At 41.1% G+C, this 21,163-nt stretch overlaps 1 protein-coding gene across 2 annotated transcripts; it reads right to left on the bottom strand.

The window, feature by feature from the left end:
• Positions 1-2,024: 2,024 nt before the first annotated feature.
• Positions 2,025-9,298, bottom strand: LOC143889909 (glycerophosphodiester phosphodiesterase GDPD1, chloroplastic-like). 2 transcript variants are annotated; one of them, XM_077394307.1, is made up of 8 exons: positions 8,895-9,298; positions 8,639-8,820; positions 5,658-5,717; positions 4,355-4,435; positions 4,075-4,275; positions 3,871-3,966; positions 3,061-3,257; positions 2,025-2,467 (listed from the first exon to the last, which is right to left on the bottom strand). In XM_077394307.1, the coding sequence occupies exons 1-8, from the start codon at positions 8,998-9,000 to the stop codon at positions 2,239-2,241; spliced, it is 1,152 nt and encodes a 383-aa protein (XP_077250422.1). In that variant the 5' UTR covers positions 9,001-9,298; the 3' UTR covers positions 2,025-2,238. The 2 variants fall into 2 exon arrangements, with proteins under 2 accessions (XP_077250422.1, XP_077250423.1); XM_077394308.1 differs by lacking the exons at positions 8,639-8,820; positions 8,895-9,298 and adding an exon at positions 8,128-8,428.
• Positions 9,299-21,163: the final 11,865 nt, after the last annotated feature.

Below are 21,163 nucleotides of genomic sequence, written 5' to 3'. Positions count from 1 at the left end.
CCCACGACGACACAGAAACGGAAAATGAAACTGATGCAGAAACAGAGACAGAAACAGCAAAGGAGTATGAAGAACCCTATTTATACGAGGAAGAAGACTCAACTTCAGAGACCTCAGAAACTGATTCAGAGATAGAGGAAATCTTGGCTGAAGCGGGAGTGGCCTCAAGAAACAGATACCAGGCTACCAACACCACGATTGGAACTTGCCGGAGAAGGGACCCCTCTCCACCTCCTCCCAACTCAGAATCTCTCCGAGCAGCTTACCAGCCATCAATCAATCGCCATCGAAGAACTCCAGATCGCCCTCCGATCAATCAGAGGTAGATTCCATATGTAATAGTGGGGTGCTTTATTGTGTTACAATGAGACCATTTTTTGGTTTCCATTAATGGTCTTCTTCGTGTTGAAACGGGCAAAAAAAAAAAAAAAAGGGTGCACTCACCAACCCCAGCGGAGTACCATAGCAACCTGGAGTAGTTGAGCATTGTTAATTACCCAACCAATATGCCAAAAGCTCTAGATTTGATGGAACGTACGAGGCTAGGCCCTTTAAACTTGTACCATACTAGGCTGGGTCCTAACTAGTCCCATATCTAGGCAACCCCCCACTAAGGATCGTAACATTCCACCACGCTTTCGCATCTATCTTTCCTCAGCGGCCAACTCTGTAACAGCTTTCACTATGAGCAAACTATGATTGTTTTTTTTCATAACATAACATGAGATTATATATTGAGATAGTAGTATGAAACGAAGGTTATTTCCGATTTAATCTTATGTATCGGGGGTCCATTTCAGCATCACAAACATTTTTTTTTTTTTACTCTGGCCTTTTTTCCAGGTTACCCTTTCCGCGACTCTGATCCCAAGATTTTCTACGTGAGTTGGGATAGTAAAGATGAAAATATTCGGTGAAATTATTTGTATTTTTAGAGAAATGATATTTTCCAGGTTGCCCTTTCCGCGACTCTGATACCAAAATTTTCTACTTGACTTGGGATAGTAAAGATCAAAATATTCAATGAAATAATTTGTATATTTAGATAAATGACATTTTCCAGGTTGCCCTTTCCGCGACTCTGATACCAAATGTTTTCTACGTGAGTTGGGATAGTAAAGATCAAAATATTCAATGAAATAATTTGTATTTTTAGAGAAATGAGATCCCCGCCCCCAGAAAAAAAAATGGTAAAATCCCCCCCCCCCCCCCCCCCCCCCCTAACGGTTTTTGTGAGGATGGTTCACTGCTTGAGGATAAATTCACCCACTTTAACGTTTTTCTTTGCCTTTAAAACTTAACGAATAATGTCAAAGGGGGGGATTTTACCCGTCAGAGGGGGGAAAATCATTTCCATGTTTTTATTGGTACATGTCCTAAAGACGCAACGGACTCTAATATACCTTAACAGGTTCTCATTCAAGGGTTTTAGATGCTCAGCACCAAGTAGAGCCATAAAAATCACATCCAATTGTAAACCTATGGTGACTTGGAGAGAAGTGTAGAAGATTATACCAGTTGGTAGAAAATTTGCCGACTAGTAAGATTCATTTGAACTTAACAAGTGATGAGTGATTGAACACATTGCACATAGTGGCAAGATCTTACATGTGCACATAGTTGCAAGATCGTACATATGATCTCTTTAGTTTTCATGCTATAGGACGATGAATCGAGATCTCTCTCTAGAGTTGACTACTTGAGTTTCTTGGGGAAGCTATGCATGCATCGGCCCTGTTAAGTCATTTAAAGTCGGAATCAATAACCAATTCAGAAGGCCAATGATGATTTTGAGCAATAGGAGAGAAACGAAGGAAAAAAGAAGAAGGTAGAGATTACTGTGAAACAAGACAAGGTAGAGATTATTGGAATTGGTGTCTTGTTTCCACATGGGTTCAAAAAGAAGAAAAAAAACACTACTCCTAACTTGGATAGGAAACATGTACTGAGTTTTGTATTTTATGAGAGAAAATCTATATCCATAAGGTTTTCTAGAATAGGCACACACACCCACACGCACGGGATTATGGAGACCAAAGTGGAACTATTGATGAACATTTTAGTCATACAAAATGGAGACTTATCTCATCCACTGTTGTATGAATTCAATGAAAATTAACAGAAGGGCAGATCCATTTCTATACAACAATGCCCAATGATCATGGCTACCATCTACAGTAAGCAACTGGAAACAGAGCTCTTTGTAATCTATAATGGTACCCTTTTGTGTGTTTTAACTTAGACCTGTATCAATTCTGGTATGAGCTTCAGTAGAAATGACAATTCATGCTGAGAGAACTTGGGCCTCTTGGTTCCCTGTATTTGCTTCTCTCCATCCAAGCTCTCTTCTCCCTCCTCGGCGGGCTTGATGAAATCCGAAACCGCCTCTGTGATCTCTTTAACTAGATCGACAATCACGCCATCAATACCCATCAAATACTGCATGTATACTGCTTCCGGCACATTGCTGCAATTACATGTAAGTTTGTCAATGTTTATCAAGATGGAACACAACTTGGACTTGGAACCAACAAGTTAAGATATGTGAGTATGTTGGGGTTCCACGCAAAAGCAAAAGATCCCACATCTGGAATGTGAATGGACGTGGAAGGGCTTATAGGGACTTGGGTACCCTCCCCTTAATGGCTAGCTTTTAAGGGTGAGTTCCACCTGGGTCCCAATGATATCCTTGGTGTACCCTCGAGGAAGGAGAAAATTCCTAAGGGAAGATCTCGTAGTTCCCATGCCGCCTCAACGTGGAGGGGAGATTGTTGGGGCTTCCTTGCGAAAGCAAAAGATCCCACATCTGAAAAGTGAATGGATGTGGAAGGGCTTAAAAGGACTAGGGCACCCTCCCCTTAACGGCTAGATTTTAAGGGTGAGTTCTACTTGGGTCCCAGCATCAGCTGGGCCCGACTCAGCTGATCCGGTGAGGCAATCAGACAATTGTGAGTCAGACGATAATTTTGCTAGTTGGACCAATTCAATTGAGTTAGATTAGACTTGGGTTTCTTATTTTCCTGTAAAGTTTTGAACCTATGTGGAAGAAAGTAGGCTTACTTCAGTTGGCCATAGGTTAGAAGACCAAGATTGGCTTCTTTGATTCTGGTTATTGTTGCTGGATGTCTGAAAATGGCCTTGACTTCTGATACTATCCCTTGCAAGCCATTTCCCAAGCAGAGTTTAATGGCCTCGTCTAAGGAATTCCTTCTCACGTCACTGTAAACTTCAGATCCTCCATTTGTGAGGAAGTATACCTAAATAAGCAATAGCAATATCATTACAACAGTTTCCATGTTGAGAAAATCCAAATCAAAATAGCAAATAAACATTGTCCACTTCCTCTATGTTTTGGGTCTACTTGGAAGTTCAAGAGAATCAAAATTGGTTTGTTGACAAATAGAAATTCATCTACTACTTAAATGTCTAAGTTACAATGTATTAAAACCAATGTATCACAACGCGGATGGAAGCCAAAATGTGGCCAAAGAAAATCCTAGTCCACTTAGAACAACGCAGTCTGAGTACTTGGTAGATGAGGTCATGACTCGAGACAGTTAAAGGCATTTTAATTGACTTTGTAGGGCTAAACGTGGGGCCAAGATAAAAATATTGAAACTATTATTAAAACCCAAAAGCCTATGTATTTAATCATGAGGTTGTTGATTAGATTATCCAATTTGACATTTACGTCACTGTTCCCAAAACACCCCCAACCATTAGATTTCAAAATTTCAACCCTGTTAACAGTATGCATCAATTCGGATGGGTATATATTTTACTAATGAAAACATAAAGGAAAACATGGTAATTTATAAGATGCCAAGGGAAAACAAAATAACTATGGAATGGGAAAACAAGAGTACTAACAGGAAAAACATTCTGCAATTTCCGGACTAGACGAGCTGCATCCGGTTGGAAGCTTGAGAAGATGATGGGCCTATCTTGAGCGTATTCAAACACCACCTACGAAATTGAGACAATAAAGAAAACTCATTTAATAAAATTCAACCATTTGACAATTTCCATCCAAAAATTCCTTAGGTTTAAGACTACCACAGAGTAGGAATTTACCCCCAAGATGACTTGAAGAACATGTACAAGTGCATCATCTTCATAGACAATGTTGTCATCAAATTTTAGTTCGATATTGAAACCAAGGCAAGGATCGACTCTCTGAAATGCCTCTTGTAATGTACAAAGAGTGTCATCATCTTCAACCTTCCAGCTGTAAATTCTCCCATCTTTAGCTTTCTTAAGCATTGATTTACCCACCTATAAAATTAAAGAGAACTTATTTTTATTTCCTGGTCATATGAAGAAAATCCATAAAGATAAAGGGAATAATTATTACATTTCCAGGTTCTCTTTGTGGTCCGTAGAGGAAAAAGTCCTCTAAGCTAAGTTCTGAAATCCGCTTCTCTGATATAGAACCCTACAAAACCATGAAAAAGAAGGACCAGGGTAAAAATTATAAGGACAAGAAAATTCCATTTGTGAGAAAAATGGAACAAAAAGGTAAATTATCTATTCTATAAATTATAGAAAAAAAATGCTAAGATGGTGTGGCCAGTTTCTGGTTCCATCTGATTTAATTGGTCTGTTGATCCTAGCCCTTTGATCCATCAAACCTTATCTATGGTTCCAACAAGAAAAGCTAAACCATTGATTTTTTATTTTTTTTGTAGGATTTAATCTTATAGATGTAATGTCCATTTGGCATGGGACCAGGACAATGTGGGTCGCTTCATGACGGTCTACATGATCAACTATCTCCACAACAAATACATGTCACATGCAGACCTCAAATGTTGATAGTTAGTTTGGATTGATCTTAACACCATAGACATTGAATCTAAAGGTATACATCGACACTAAGGCCCTGTTTGTTTTGGATTTTGAGAATCGATTTTGAGTCCAAAAACTGATTACTAGACTCAAAATTAAATTCAATCTTGAGTCAATCAGGGATTCAAAATCCAAAACAAGCAAGGTAAGTATATAAATTAGAGTGAAACCCTGCACCATCATCAAATAGATTTTATAACCCTGACTAGAGCACTCATTATAGCTCCAGAATCTATAGTAGTAGATTGGAGATCCAAGAGGCATCCCATTGATTGGCTCAGACAGCTCTATGCACACAAATTGGACAGTTCTAGGGCCAATTTTCTAGCAAAAGGTAAAAATGCAAGTGTGGGTTCAAAATTCCAGTCCACCACATCCATTAGTGGGAGCAGTGAGACCACCTTCACATGGTTGTGGACCATTCTTTTGTCACAGGTCTAATTGATTACTACAATAAGACCAGAGATGTAGTGAGAAACAGGTAGCCAAACCACATCACCTAAAAGTGTACCCTCTGTCTAAAGTTTGGCTGCATTTGCAGATGATGGGGGCCCACCCACCTTTGAATTTTAGGTTATGATGTTGATAGATTGTTTCATCCAAGAGTAGAACAATTTGAGCGGTCAGTTCTATCCACAAGAGTTGGGCACCATATATTTGCCTTCATTGATATCCTTCTATGTATACAAAGAAAATGATATGGGTGGAAATTCCTAATTTTAAGGGGAGCAACACCAACAAACCAAGAAAAGATTGTCTGCATATAACAACAAAGAGGAGAAAATTCAGAAGAGAAGTTAGAAGCTTACATCTTCTTCGGTAAGGATGAAATTGTCGTGGAAAATGACTGGGCAGTCATCCCTTGTCACCTACAAAAAATGATATTTACAGTCTTGTCTAAGCTTCTCTTCGCTCACCCAAATATAGAATATAAAATAAGAGGCAAAAAAACCAACACAAAAAAAAAACAAATCAGTACCAAGAATTTATAGTCAAATAGAAATGGTAACCCATACTATCTTTTTTTTTTTTTTTTTTTTTTTTTTTGAAAGATGACATATATATATATATATATTCATACTAAGCATTACAACTGGAAGGGACCAGGTGTCTCCCATAATACAAAATATAAAAATGCAAAGGAGTAAAATCCAATGCCAAGAGAAAAATAATAAAGTAAAAACCTCGATTTCCAAGGTAACCCATACTAATCGGACATGATTTTAGAAAGTAAAAGGAATTATTATATTGTAATAAAAATACCAACTAGAGTATTCTGGCAATTTCATGGCTTCAAATCTTTGACAGTACAGTAAAATAGAAAGGGATTTGCTTGGGTCCATCAGAAAAGGCATTTCGCAGCTGGTCTGTTGCATATAAAACCAGCCACCTCGTGAATGGAGACAAAAGTTGTTGTCTTCATTCACAAGATGGCTGGTCTGACATGCGACAGACCAGCCGCGAAATGCCTTTTGCAATTGATGCTAGCAATTCCCAAATAGAAAATTGTTGCTTTGAAAAATTAAAAATATGTTATAAGAAACGAGTCTGCACACTAGTGTAAATAAGTTATCTACACATTAGCTTAAAATACAGTTCTGGAGGCACATTGTTTGGGTGATCCAAAGTATTCATTTGATGGGCCCTCACATTGATAGGGTGCACCCAAAAGATCAGCTCCATAGGATCATTCTAACCATTCGAACCGTGGAGGCAAAAAATGGACAGGTTAGAATGATCCTGTGGGCTAATCTTTTGGGCGCCCCCTACCTATGTGAGGGCCCATCAAATCAGGGACGATGCTAGAAATTTTGCACAAGGGGGGCAAAAATTATAGTAATTTTTTATCTATCTTAAAATTAAGATAGAAAAAATTTCTATCTGAAATTTTGCACATGGGGGCAAAAATTATAGTAAATTTTGCACAAAGAAGGGAGATAAAGATGGTAAAATTAAAATTTTAAACTTATTTTCTATCTTAGGAATGATTGGAAAGGGGGGCATATTTTTTTAAAAAGGGGGTTAAGTATAAAAAAATATTAAAAAATAAAGGTTTTTTTTTTTTCCACAAAATTAAGGGGAGCAATTGTCCCCCTTTCCTTTCAAGTGGCATCGCCCCTGCATCAAATGAATGCTTTGGATCACCCAAACAATGTGACCCCCGCTGTATTTTAAGCTTGTGTCACTAGTGTGTAGAAACTCTTCGTATGGATGACAATATGAGAGTTTTTTGGCATAAAACTCGTCAATATGATGTGTGGTGCGCGATACTATGCCATTGAAAATATGACATTTCCACGCTTTTTTAGCATTTCCATGCTCTTTTTTTATCTTTTCCAACTATTCCACAGCCTTTCTTTGTTTCTCTTTTCATGAAAATGAAGTGAAAATATGATAATTCCACGACTTTTTTTTGCATTTCCATCGTTTTTCTTTGTCCCTCATAAAAAATGAAGTCATAGGCCACAAGAGACGAGCATACAGAGGTGAAGATATAATTTCCCTTGTTTAGGATGATGATTTTTTCACCCCTTGTAGGATTATGCGCCCCACTCTAACGTGATTTGACATCAAAAAGCGTTAAAACTATTAGGGTGCAACTCGGGTCGGGCGGGTCGGTTTTGAAGAACCCTACGCTACCCTACCCGAATAATATCTAGGGTTGGGTTTTTTTCTGGAAAACCCACCATTCCCAAACCCGGCCCTACTCATGATAATTCTCGGGTCGGGTCGGATTTTTTCACGTTGAAGCATTGTAGGAAAAAAAACAAATCTTCACACCAAAAATCTCTACATTTATGTAATCAAGTGTATAAATTTAAGAAGGAAACTATATTTCCACATCAGAAACATGATCACCTCAATGAAAACAATTATATCAATATATTGAAAAATAATGTGCTATGTTATTCAAGAGATAATTAAAAATGTCATAGCATACCTACATAAGTCGGGTCGGGTTTCGGGTTTTTTTCCTTTAAAACCGACCGTACCCAAGATTGAGCAAGGTTTTTAAACTGAAACCCGACCCTACCCAAGGCCCATGATTCCTAACCCCGACCCATGCTATTTTCGGGTCGGGTAGATGAGGGTCAGGTTTGCACCCCTAAAAAGTATGCCACAATTCACTTTAACAGCGGGGCGCATAATCCTACATGGGGTAAAAAAATAATCTCCGATTTTTTATTCCAAAATAGGGTCTAAATTTTGACATCGCCAGCAATCGACGGTAGAAAAAGGTAAGAGTTACGTGGCTCTGAAAACTAATCGGTACCGTACACGTGTCAACAAATAATACGGCGATTTCAAAGCAAGCGCGACAAAGCCGTTCTTTCCTACGCGTCGTCGCGTACGGACCACGTCAGCCTTCCTTCTCCTACGGAGGCTCAGAAGGAAAAAACGCGGCGAAAAATCGCCCATAACAAACCGATCGGGAAAAAACAAAGACAAAAAGAAAAGGGCAGTGATAAATTCGCCCCCTTCTTTTACCATATTCACCCCTATTTTTCAAAATGGACTGTACAGTCCCACACCATAGGATGATCCAAACCGTCCATTTGATGGGCCACAATGTAAATAGGTTGTGCCCCAAAAATCATTTCCATAGGATTATCATTTATCCCTCCGATCTATAAAGAAACTCCATATAATCAAATGGACGGTTTGGATCATCCTAAGGTGTGGGCTGTACAGTCCATTTTGAAAAATAGGGGTGAATATGGTAATAGAAGGGGGTGAATTTGTCACTGCCCAAAGAGAAAACGGAAAAGATAACGGCCGTTTGATTTACCTGAACGTCGAACTCAACGAAATCGACGGAAAACTTGCCGGCGTTATTGAAAGAGAGAACGGAATTTTCCTTAATCACCTTCATTCTCCGGTCACTTGAATTTAACATATTCATGCCACTCCCGCGGTGTCCGATCACGGCAAATTTCGGAGATTTAAACGACGCTCTAACTCCGTCAACACCTGTAAAAGAAAACGATGAGAAAGAGAACGGAAAGTGTGGCGAAAGTTGACGGAAAAAGTTTTTAGAGATTTACCTTTGGAGGAAGAACGGGAGGAGGAGGAGGAGAGGGAGAGGACTGAATTTTCCGGCACGTGATCGAGGTTGGGAACATCTGACACGTGTACGGCTTTGAGAGCCATTGAAGAATGGGAGAGAGATGTGAGGAGGACGGGGGTTTTTTATGGACGGAACGGAACGGGGAAAGAGAGTGGGGGAGGAATATTCGTTTTGCGGGGTGAGGATATGCGGGGAGATATTCCGTTTAGAAGGAGATATCGTGTTTTTTCGGTTGCGTTTCGTTTGTTTATTTTTTTAGCTTTTTATTGGTGTCCGTGTTGGGTAATGGGGGAGGGAGAAGGAAAGCGAGGGATGGTGGGGCCCACAGACTCTCTTTCTTCTCACTTTCTCTTTTCTCTCCCCTTGGCCGTCTGTTTCTCTCTCAATCTTCTTTTCTCTTTCTCTTCTTATGAAAACGAAGGGGAATTTTGCGTGGAGGAATATGCTGAGGAATATCTGATTCTCTTGTGCTGACACGTGCCGTGCGTGGCATTCTGATCGGATGCTATTGTTTTTAGTTTGATAGTAGCACTACTATGTTTTGATAATTGCACTAACTCCTCTTGTCTTTATTATTTAAACAACTGTGAAAGATGGAAAAAAAAAAAGGGATTTGCTAGAGACCATCACAGAGTGAGCAGCCACATAGTCTCACTTTTCAACAGATCTTGTCTTATTCATTTAATTAATCTGAGGTGGAATGGCTTTGAGGATGGTCCCTAACAAATTCCGTTGAAGATTATTACAGGAGCTTTTATATGATGGCCAACCATCATATACGTTTAAGGGTGTCAATTTTGGCTCGGGCTCGGAAGCTCACTCGAGCTCGGCTCGAATACTTAACGAGCCGAGCTGAGCCGGCTTGCCAGGCTCGTTAAGCTTAACGAGCCGAGCCCGATTTAGGCCAGGCTCGGCTCGTTAAGAATATAATATATTTAAATATATATATATATTATATATATATATTATATATTAATATATACACTAAAAGGGTTATCCAGGAGTGAAAGGGGGAGGCAAAATATGTCACTTCATTTTTGGAACCCCATTTGTAATTGGACCACCTCCCATAGTGTAAAAAAAGTAGTCAAATTACACTAGATAGGGCTGTCCAGGGAAGATGAGGGGTGTGAACTTAGTATAACCCGAGCTCGGTAAGGGTCACGAGCCGCTCGCGAGCCTGGCCGAGCTTGACCGAGCTGAGCTTTTGAGCTTAACGAGCCGAGCCGAGCCTGGCCAAGCTCGGCTCGGCTCGGCTCGTTTACACCCCTATATACGTTCTCTTATTATAGTTCCCAAAAAAGCTATGAGAAGCCGATTGAAACATAAATGACATGCTTAGTTTGTGCAATTATTAAATCATGGTATTGCCAAAATGCCACTACCAATGGACTTTTTATAATAAGTTACGTGTACGTGGTGTCTTGATCGGATGCTATTGTCTTTTCCTATGCTTTTGTTTTTTCCTTTGATGGCATTACCTAGTTTTCAAAATTGCACCAAGTCCTCTTGTCTTATATTAATTGGTAGATCCAAAATGTACAGGGCAAGCTGAGTTTGTGTAGTTATTAAAATACGGTAAATCCAAAAAGTACTCCGCGTACCAATTTTGACCAAGATTGTGTCGTGCAGATTTCCGTTTGTGCTAAAAGATTGTGTCGTGCCGATTACCTAGTTTTCATAATTGCACCAAGACTGGCTAGTCTTGCTAACATTGTTGAAAAATCAAAACCCAAATTTTTATTTTGAAATTATTTTTGACAATCTTTTTGGCAATCCAAGAAATGCTCTTTAATTTCCATTGGATGATCCTAGCCATCGGATCTGTAGATGAAGTGCATATTATGAAAACCTCTATAGATCGGAGGGTTGGGATCATCTTATGGAAATGATTTTATGTTTTGTCCTGTCAAGTGAATAGTTTGGATGATTCCATGGTGTAAGCCGTAAAGTACTTTTTGAAAAATAGTGGATTGTACAGGCTTACGCCGTATAAAAACTCTACACAATATAGTTAGGGATTTGCTGGGCAATTTCGCAAAAAGCCATTCCGTGGCTCACTTTTGCAGGAGAGAACAACCAGGGTCGGGTCGCTCTTAGTAGATTTTGTCTTATTTGTTTAATTGGTGGCTGTTCTATTGCAAAAGTAAGCTGTGAAATGGCTTTTTGCCAAATTGCCTAACAAAACACATACAATTAAATAAACAAATGATGACAAGAATAACAAGGAAAATGATATCCATACACTCCTATTTTGATAATATCACAACTTGCTTTATTATTTGCTTTTCTGAACAAAACCCTGATTGTTTGGAATATTGAGAACCGATTGTGAGTCCAAAAGTGATTATTAGCACTGTCATATATTGATAATGTCAACTTTACTTTATTATTTGCCTTTTCTGATTAAGGCCCTGCTTGTTTTGTTTTTTGAAAACCGATGGTAAGTCCAAAACCGATTATTCACTTATTTGAGTCTAATAATCAGTTATGGACTAACAATATGTTCACAGATCCAAAACAAACAGGGCCTGCGTCTTTAACAACCATGTTTTTGTTAAAGACGTTGTCTTTTAGTTTAGTATTTAAATAGCTTGTAAGAGCTTTTTGAGAAATGTAATGACCTTTTGACAGCTCTTTAAATACTAAAAGAAAGAAACATGAGCGTCAATAACGAAACATGGTAGTGCTGAAATCATTTCCCTAAGGCTCCATTTCTTTCGATGTAAATATGGAGTAAAATTTGTAATTTTACCACAAATTTTACTCCATTTTTACGTCGAAAGAAATGGAGCCTAATTGAAATATAAAGAGAAGAGTGCCATTATTGAAACAATGGAGAATTTTTATTGGAACAAGGGACATTGATATAATGTCATACTAATTATTATTATTTTATTATTATTATTATTATTATTATAAAGAGATAATGCAAGAACAGTTTTTTGTTTTTTGGTAACGAAAGTTGTCCCCACCCCCTTCGGGGATAGGACTATTTCCCTACGGATGCACGCAATCACCCGGAAACCACGTGCATCGGGTAAACAAGGGGGGGATTCGAACGCTCGTCACTGGGGAACAAACCCATGACTTTACGCCAAAGAGCCACACCCGTCCGGGTTAATAATGCAAGAACAAGTTGAGGATATGAGTGACATTTAATTGATTAATTTTAATCATAAGGATATTATAGAATATGCTATCTTAATGTGCCCTACAGGCTACAGCTCAACTGCCTCCATTAAAGCAATCAGATGTATAAAATGTGAGGATCCAATGGAGCACCCTTGGGTCTTTTAGCATTGCTTATAGAATAATAACAGATACCAAGTACTTTATGCTTTATGTTTTTATTTTTACAAAAGCTGATGCATATATGACTCGGCATAAGGTGGAGAGGTCTATAATGTGGATAGAATCAAAGGATGTGGCACCCAGCTGCCTAAGTGCTGTGCTTACATGCGTTCATTGGAAATGAGGAAAATGAGGAAGCTAGAGGAACATGCGTTCATTGCACCATGAAACTTTTTGTCTTTCTTCAAAGAAAGAGTGCGAGATTGGGCCAACATGCAAATGAACGCAACCCTATCGAATGAGGTATTTCTTAGTTATTATAAAGTTCTAGATGAAGAGATGGCACCCCAGTTTTTTTACTATACAGGTGATTATTGGAGTTTTTATATGGTATCCACACGTGCATGTACATGGGTCATGCCCCAATGATTCAAACCATTCACTGGGCTCCAATGTAAATATGCCGTGCCCTGTAAATCATCTCCTTAAGATGATCTTGACGCCGGATGGGCGTGCGATCGATAACGGCAATGATGATCTTATAAAAAATAACAAAAGATAATTGTGGTGCTCAAAAACTAACCCACGTTGGAGGGAAATTCCAAGAAAAAAGTGTAAAAAAAAACACCATTTCTCCACAAGAAAATAAACACTTTTCATTCCATGTTTAATTTTCAAAACCAAGCTCTATTCCTCTTTTCATTGATGTCTTTATATAAGAAGTCTCTTACAGTGAAATTAAAATAGAAAGCAACTATTGAAATAACATCCACACGCTCAATTGGTAAGGGTTTTATTTTACAACAAAGAAAATATGTATGAACAACCACTTATAGCAGCTATGTAACTTTGAAAATAAAACTAAAGTCTACTTACGGTAGCAACAAAATTCTCTCCCAAATTATGCATCCTGTCCATCTTGGATTGGCAAGGGATAAGTTCAGCAGAACCTTCTTGGATTCCTTCCATTCTCATCCAATCATGGCAACACCTAAGGGAAACTTGCTGATTTTAGCAGCTGCAATCGTGCAACCCTGAAGGCTAAAAATAACTACTTTATTTTCCTCTCTTTATAGCTTATGGACAAAGATAGTAAGTAAGTGCTCTTGGACAACAACCGCATGGATAGGCTCTGCATCATATCCCAACCCTCTTGTTAGGCCTAAAATCGGTAATAGATACAGCAATGACGTAGGAGCTGAGCTGGAGGACCCGAGGAGCAGAGGTGAAGGAGATAAGGAGTTGAGTCCTGCACAAGGAGCAAACGAGGTCAGAAGACCAACTCGGAGTGTTACTCCGGACAGGCCCTTCGACACTCAAGTCAGTATGAGCAGGAGTGCAGCGCTAGTTTTAAGAGTGGTTGAGAAGAAGTTATTACCCTTGGTTTGAGCTTTGAAAGCCCTTTTATAGAGGGTGGTTGGCTCACCTACCCCAGGACAGGTGTCGGCCTGTTATAGGCTTGAGTTTACCTACTCTGAGGTAATTACCATAATACCCTTGGACAGGTGTCAGCCTGTTATAGGCTTGCTATTTTTATACCCCATCAGTTGCCCCCCAGTTCTCCAAGTCATTGTAGTGATTTGGGGAAGTGTGGTGAGTTATATTCTTGATCGGGGGGAGTCTGTCCGGCGAAGCCGTTTGTTCGGCCTGCCGAATTAGTCCGGAAATTTCGTCTGTCCGGCCTGTAAATCAGTCCGGAAAATCTGTCTGTCCGGCCTGTAAATCAGTCCGGAAAATCTGTCTGTCCGGCCTGGAAATCAGTCGAGAAATTTGTCAGTCTGGCCTGGGAATCAGTCCTGAAATTTGTCAGTCCGGCCTGGGAATCAGTCCGGAAAATCTGTCAGTCCAGCCTGGGAATCAGTCCGGAAATTTGTCAATCCGGCCTGCAGGTAGGGTCAACACCGAGTCTGTGTGTGCTGACCTTTGGGTCTATGCCTGTCATGTCAACAGGAGCCCATGCAAAGACGTCTGCATTGTCCTGAAGGAACTGGGTGAGGCTACGCCGGGTGCTGCTGTCTAGAGAGGAGCCGATCTGAACGACTTTCTCATTATCATCTTTGCACAAGGGGATGGAGATGAGGTCTTCGGCGGGCTGAGTCCCCTGGGCTTCATCCCTCAGATCTAGTAGTTCAATCGGCAGCGATTCCACCGTATTTTTACCTTTGAGTGCCATTGCATAGCACTCCCTGGACTGTGGTTGGTCTCCCCGGACTTCTCCCACGCCGTTTGGCGTAATAAACTTCATCTTCTGGTGATACGCTGAAGCGACGGCGCGGATCAGGTTCTGGCCAGGCCATCCTAAGATAGCGTTATAGACCAAAGTGGCCCTCACTACCAGGAAGTTGACCATGGCGAAAGCTTGGCAGGGCGGCTCTCCGACAAGGACTGAGAGTTCAATCTGTCCCTCCACCTTGACGACCTCTCCTGAAAAACCGAACAGATCTGAGTTCGCCGGCCTTAAGCGGTCATCACCTATCATCATTCTCTCGAAAGCATGATAATACAAAATATCAGCCGAACTCCCATTGTCGACTAGGATTTTCTTCAACTCCCAGTTTGCGACGAGCATGGTTAAGACCAGGGCGTCATCATGTGGCAGTATCAGGTTGCCGAGATCCGCATCTGAAAAGGAGATCTCATTCTCCGTCTTCATCTTCTTACTGCATGTGTGCACGGTGTTGACTCGTCGTGCGTACGCTTACTGAAAAGGATATCTCATTCCCCATTGTTTTGAAGATTGGGTGAAAAGTAGTTTCCCCGTTGATTGAAAGATTGGGCGAGAAGGAGTTTTCCCATTGTTTGGAAGATTGGGCGAAAAGTAGTTTCCCCTTTTAATTGGAAGTTTTGGGTGAAAAGTAGTTTCCCCGTTGATTTTAAGATCGGGCGAGAAGTATTTTCCCCGTGATTATGAAGATTGTGAGAGAAAAGTAGTTTCTCAGGTATAGAGATTTTGGAAGAGAAAAGTAGTTTCTCAATTATTTGAAGTTTTTTGGAAGAGAAAAGTAGTTTCTCAAAGGCAGAGTTTTTGGAGAAAAGTAGTTTCTCAGGTATATAGAGTTTTTGGAGAAAAGTAGTTTCTCAGAGATAGAGTTTTTTGGAGAAAATTAGTTTCTCATGTTTATGATGTTTGTTGGAAAAGTAGTTTCCTTTTGGTTTTGATTGTTTGAGAGAAAAGTAGTTTCTTTTGATTTAGAATGTTTGTCGGAAAAGTAGTTTCCCCATTGTTTGGAATATGCGTGAGGTGGAAAGTAGTTTCACCAATATGATATGTTTTGTCGAGTTAAGAGTTTCAAGAGAGGTCATCTCATTGAGATGTGCCAATTGCAGAGTTAAGGGTCAGAGAGAGACTATCTCCCTATTGCTTGCAGTTTGAGAGTTTTGAAAAGTCTTTTGCCAGTTTACCTTTGTTTTCAAAGTAAAAACCAAAAAATAAATAAAAAATAAAAAATAATTTTTTTTTTTGCCTTGCTTTGTTTTCGGGTCGATCAAAATGTGTTGTCTGTTCAGCTTTGCCATTCGCATGTTGTACACGCTCTGCCAAAGAGGGGCATCTGTAGACACCCCATTTTGACTGTACCCTGCACCTCCATGTTTTGTGCTTAGCCTTTTCAAATTAGTGTGTTAGGACCCCAAATTACACTAGTAGGCGGTTGTCCAAGCGAGTGAAGGGGGGCTGAATTTACCATTTTCTCATATGAAAAGGGGAGTGAATTATATGAAAGAAGAGCTGTCCATAGAAATTGAAAGGGTCGGATTTATCATTTTTTTTCCTAGGGCTTGCCTGTACCCAGGCCCCCCATGTAATGTGAAGAGTAACCACAAATGCAATATGTGGCTGTCCAGAAAAGAGAAGGGGGGGGGGGTGCTAAAATATCATTTCTTTTCCTTTGCCCTCGCTATTGCCCGAGCCACTCCTATAGGATTAAAAGAGCACTGAGAAATGCATTAGAGGGGGCTGTCCGGAGGAGAAAAGGGGTCGAATATCATTTTTTTTTAATATATATACTCGATCGGTTAGGGTTTTGAGAGGGAGATTTTTTTTTTTTATAAAACAGAAAGAGGCAGAGAACGAGGGAGGGTCGGAGGCCAACCACCATCGTCGTCTTCTTCTTCTTCCCCACCTCTCCCTATCATCCCCTAACCCTTCATCTTCTCCGGTAGCACCACCACCGAGCCACCATTTTCTCTTCTTCACTACCTCCAGCCGCATCCCCCATTTCTACTCCAGCCGGCCACCTCCACCTCGAAACCCCTACCCATCAAACCCCCTCTCGTCCACCACCCCATCTTCATCTCCTCAGGTGATCCTCACCAGAATTCGAGAACCTCCACCATCTCGGCCACCCCATCCACCCTTTTCCTCATCTCCTACCTTCATTTCCCCCATCAAACCCACTTCGAATCCCTTACCAAAACCCTTTGTGAAATTCCACCCCTGTGGCCTCTGCTCGACAACCACCATCACCATCACTTCTGTTTTCCGGTAATCTCCACCATCATCCGACCACCGCCTCTATACCATTTTCTACCTCCCATCACCAACATATTTTAACCGCCACCACCGCCTTCTCTTTGATTTTTGTTTGAAAACCCTCGCTATAAGCAGAGAAGGGAATAAAGAGCAAAGGGAGAGGAAGCGAGCTCGACCCCCAACTTCATCTCCTCAGGCCACGTCTCCGGCCGATCGTCGCCCACTCGCCACCTCTGCTACCACCCCATTCCTACCCGATTCCGGCCTCCATTTCCATCTCTCTGATTTGGTCGAGAGATCTTGATTTTGCTAAAAAGGATTTGCAGAGCAAGAGGAAGATAAAGGAGCAGAGAGAGAGAGAGAGAGAGAGAGAGAGAGAGAAGGGTTCGAAGGTTTGGGGTTTTCTTCTCGGGTCAGCTTTCCCGCCGGCCATTCTCGCTACCTCCATCTCTTCCCCCTTCGCTTCTTAAAATCCCCAATTTTTCATCTCCTCTCCTCTCAGCCACCATCAAACCATCTTCTCCATTTTTCCCACCATCAGCCCTCTTTACTCTTCATTAGACCATAGATTCAGGGCATTTTGGGTCGGATCTACTTGCAATCAAACTAGATCTGAATGCTATTGAAGCAGAGCTCGATTCTCTTCTCCTCAGATCTCATCTGCAGCAGTATATTTTCTTTCTGGATAGTTTTGTCTGCAACTCAGGTAACACCTATCCCCCTTCTGTATTGCTGAAATTTGTATGGTTATTTGCCTTGTTTATTTGAGTATGGCATTGATTCATGAGTTTGGGTATTAATATGATCCTTGTATGCAATCTTATTTTCTGTGATGAGCGGATGGTGGAGGGATGTATGCTTAACTGATGTAGGAAATCAGGTTATTACTCATACCCATGTCATGGGTATGAGAATCATCTGATTTCACAGGAGACCCATGTCGAGGGTTCAGCTGAATTGTTTTGTGGTTCTGAAGTTTTATTCTTTGAAATTATAATACATTGATTCATGGTTGCTTATCTTGTTTTCTGCTGTGGTGGCATTGCTTCCGGCTTTAAATTTAATTTGACTTTTGAGTGCAAGATGGCAATCTTATTTTCTGTGATGAGCAGATGGTGGAGGGATGTATGTTTAACTGATGTAGGAAATCAGGTTGTTACTCTACTCCATGTCATGGGTATGAGTACTATCTGATTTCACAGGAGACCACCCCATGTCGAGGGTTTGGTTGTATGAACTATTTGATCTCATTTCCCTCCCCCATGTCATGGGTATTATTTGCTTGTTCTCTTGGATTCTGGAGCATCTGCAGATTTCTTAAATTTGACCCTCCCCAATGCATGTTGGCAGTTTCCTTGCTGAGTTACATTCTGGTTCTCTTATTTCCTTTATTAGAGAGTAATGTAGGCTGAATGGATAATAGTGATTAAGTGATTCCTTTGCCCCATGTTGTGGATGCAAGGGCATAAATTGCCTGATTTTATGTCTTGCTTCTGAAATATCTCTGGTTTTATCAAGCTGATATCTTGGCACCCTGTGGATTGTCCCCCTCCTCTATCTTCATGAAATCATATATGTCTTGTGGAGCATTATTGCAAGTTATCCTAGAATGGCATATTGCTCTCTTACAGACTTTCGTCAGATGCTTTTAGGAATTTCATTAGAATTCGAGGCTGTCTTGGTGTTTGATATTCGCATCAAGTTTTGAGTCTTCCTCTTGTTGTTAAAATCTTCATTGAAGTTTTCTTATTTTTTTTTATGAGATGGGCTTCAGTAGCTTTCCGTAGGGTTCGGGTGATGATAGGGATACTTTGAGCCCTCCTTTGTATATAGGAGACTTGCCCAGTCTCATCAGAACCCTTCTTTACGTCATTTGTCTCAGAGGCAAGCCTTGTCTCATATAGAGAGTTTCCCCTTTAGGAGGCTTACCTAGCCTCATGTTGAGTTGCCTCCTCTTTTAGAGCGAGTCTTTGACTTGGTAGTATTATTAGAGAGTCTCCGACTCATTTGTACTCCCTCCCTGGTGTCATTAGTTAGGAGTATTTTCGTTCAAGACTAACTCAGTCTTATTAGAGCCTTCCTTGCTTGGGATCTTAGATTGTTTTCTCTGTTCTTGGGGCGCTATCTTTCTTGTTGTGGTTTATCTCTTTGAGACGCTAGTTGCTTATTTGGGGTTTCCCCTTTAGATTTAGGGCTTTGCCCTAGTTTGTGGTGTTACTTGCGTGTTTCCTTTAAGATTGAAAACATTTAAAGGTTCAGAGCATTGGAAAAGCTTTAAAATCCAAAAACATTAGAAATTTGAAATTCAAAAACATTTGAAAAACTTTAAAAAATATCAAAAGCATTTGAAAAACATTAAAACCTTTAAAAAAAATCTAAAGTGTTGAGTGTTTCTTTTAAAAGCGTAGTTTGAGAGTTCGTTTCGAACTACGTTGGCTTGATCCTCTTCCGAGGTACGTAGTGCAGCTTGGGATCCATATCCCAAGTCCAGCCAAACTTTTGTAAATAATATTTTAAACATTCTTCAAAAACCTTCAAAACCTTATTTTCAACAAGATCTTCCTCTAGAGTTAGGAGTTTGTCCTAGATAGAGAGTTTTAGAGTTAGGAGTTTGTCTTTGATTTGTTGCGTGTTTTGTTTGTGTTTGTGTTAGAGTTAGGAGTCTGTTACGCCTCCGTCCGGTCAGTTGGCGATTCAGATCGCCGACTGATGACTAGGTCTAAGATGCGTTAGTGATCCCATTCTTTTTCTTAGGATGCACAGCCTAGTCACACATAGGTTGTAGGAACCACCTGCATTAGCTTAGGGCTAACCTGCATTTAGTTAGGGCATATAGGATGTCCTAAAATCTACAATTCACTGGAATTAAAATAAGCGTACAAGAAGCTTTAAGAACTAGTCCGGTCTTTTAGATCGAGTCTAAGATAGAGGTTTAGGTGTCTTAGGCATCATAGTTTAGAATAGGTGCGAAGAACTACGTTGCCTTGATTCTCGTGGAGGCGGGGATACGTAGGCTTCTTTGGATGAACATCAGACCATCCAAGGACTCGGGCTAAATCATTTAGAGTCTTAGAATTTGTTGTGTTATATTGTATATTTTGTTGTATTTTCTTATTTTCTTGTGCAGACCTATACCTTTAGCTGTAGCATGCATGTGTTCGTCCACCAGAACTTAGACACTTGTTAGGTATGTCACTCATAACCTAGTTGTCATTAGGTGACACATCTTTTATCTTACTTTATGTGTGTTTATTATTGCATCCCCGAGTGATGCATGATTAGGTAGACGTCCACTCGGGGATATTTGTTCCCATTTCACATGATTTTTACCCAAACTTCTTCGAAGTTAATGAAAAATGGCATAGGAGACCAAGTGTTCGCACTCGGGCGAATTGGGGGCGCTCTTCGGACCTTCTCCATTCGTCATCAGGCACGGACCTTTTGTATCTCTAGTTATCCATTACAAACAGAGCATTTTTTTTGGTTCCATGGCGCATCCATGGATGGCGACTCTGAGTTATTTTAGTTATATCTTGGTTTCGAGCCCTGGCTCCGGATCAGGATGTATCTCTTTCTTTTTATATATCACCACTCATGCTATGCTGTGAGGGTGGCAACAGTTTCGAGAGTTCCTTGGTAGAGCTCTCTTCCATTGTGGAGATCTTAGAGGATTGTAGGAGGGATCTCGCGTCCCTCGGCACTCGTCCTCGGATCGGGGTCCACAGCGGGCCACTGTCTGGCGAAAATCATTAGATCTAGCACCTGCGAGGAGCGCGTTTGTGGCGGCTGAGGGATCTAGATTTGGCACTTGGAGTGCCTCCCTGTTGAAGCGGCTGACGAACGCCTTCAGAGGTTCGTTATCCTCCTGCCGCAAGGCCATCAAGGATGCTGTTGTTTTCCTTGGCATACGGCTACTCATGAAGTGGCGGACCAGATCGTCCCCGAAGTCGTCGAAGTTGCTAATGGAATTCGGTTTGATCCTTGAGTACCAGTCACGGGCCGCACCGGTCAGCGTAGTCGGGAAGGCTCTGCAGAGGAAGCCATCGGACGCGCCGTGGAGGAGCATCATTGTTCTGAATATCTCCAGATGGTCCACAAGGTCGGAGGTCCCGTCATATTGCGGGACTGTTGGCATTTTAAATCCCCTGGGCGCTGGGGCGCCCATGACATCGTTGGTGAACGGCGTTCTGCTTGAGAACGCCCTTGAAGCAGGCCGGCTCTGATTCTTTGCTAGCTCTTCTATTCGATGGTCCATTTCTTCCATCCTCCGTAGCATCGGATCAGCTCTGCGGTCTGGTCGATCGAGGGACCTGTTTCTCTCCACCGATTGGCTCGTCGCGGAGCCGGACTGACTTTCCGGGCTCCTACGATGAGGCCGGAGTTTTTCCTGCAGCGCGCGGTCTTCCTGGGCTCGATGCTTTCGCGCAGAGCGGGACCGTGATCTCCGGCGGCGGTGAGGTTCTGTGTGGGCGTGCCGGGCT

Source organism: Tasmannia lanceolata, unplaced genomic scaffold, assembly GCF_043159265.1.
Source record: "Tasmannia lanceolata isolate RefF3 unplaced genomic scaffold, GAP_Taslan_0.1 ptg000013l, whole genome shotgun sequence".
In the NCBI taxonomy this organism is placed as follows: Eukaryota; Viridiplantae; Streptophyta; class Magnoliopsida; order Canellales; family Winteraceae; genus Tasmannia; species Tasmannia lanceolata.
The sequence above is the reverse complement of the archived record's forward strand: the minus strand, read 5'-3'. Positions and strand labels throughout refer to the sequence as shown.

Bases quoted from the DNA above. Each gene is read 5' to 3' on its own strand.
- LOC143889909 (XM_077394307.1), bottom strand. From the start codon at position 9,000: ATGGCTCTCAAAGCCGTACACGTGTCAGATGTTCCCAACCTCGATCAC. The intron at 5,718-8,638 runs GTAAATCAAACG...CATTTTTTGTAG, and splicing joins TCGTTGAGTTCGACGTTCAG to GTGACAAGGGATGACTGCCC. The intron at 3,258-3,870 runs GTTAGTACTCTT...TTGCTTATTTAG, and splicing joins AATTGCAGAATGTTTTTCCT to GTATACTTCCTCACAAATGG.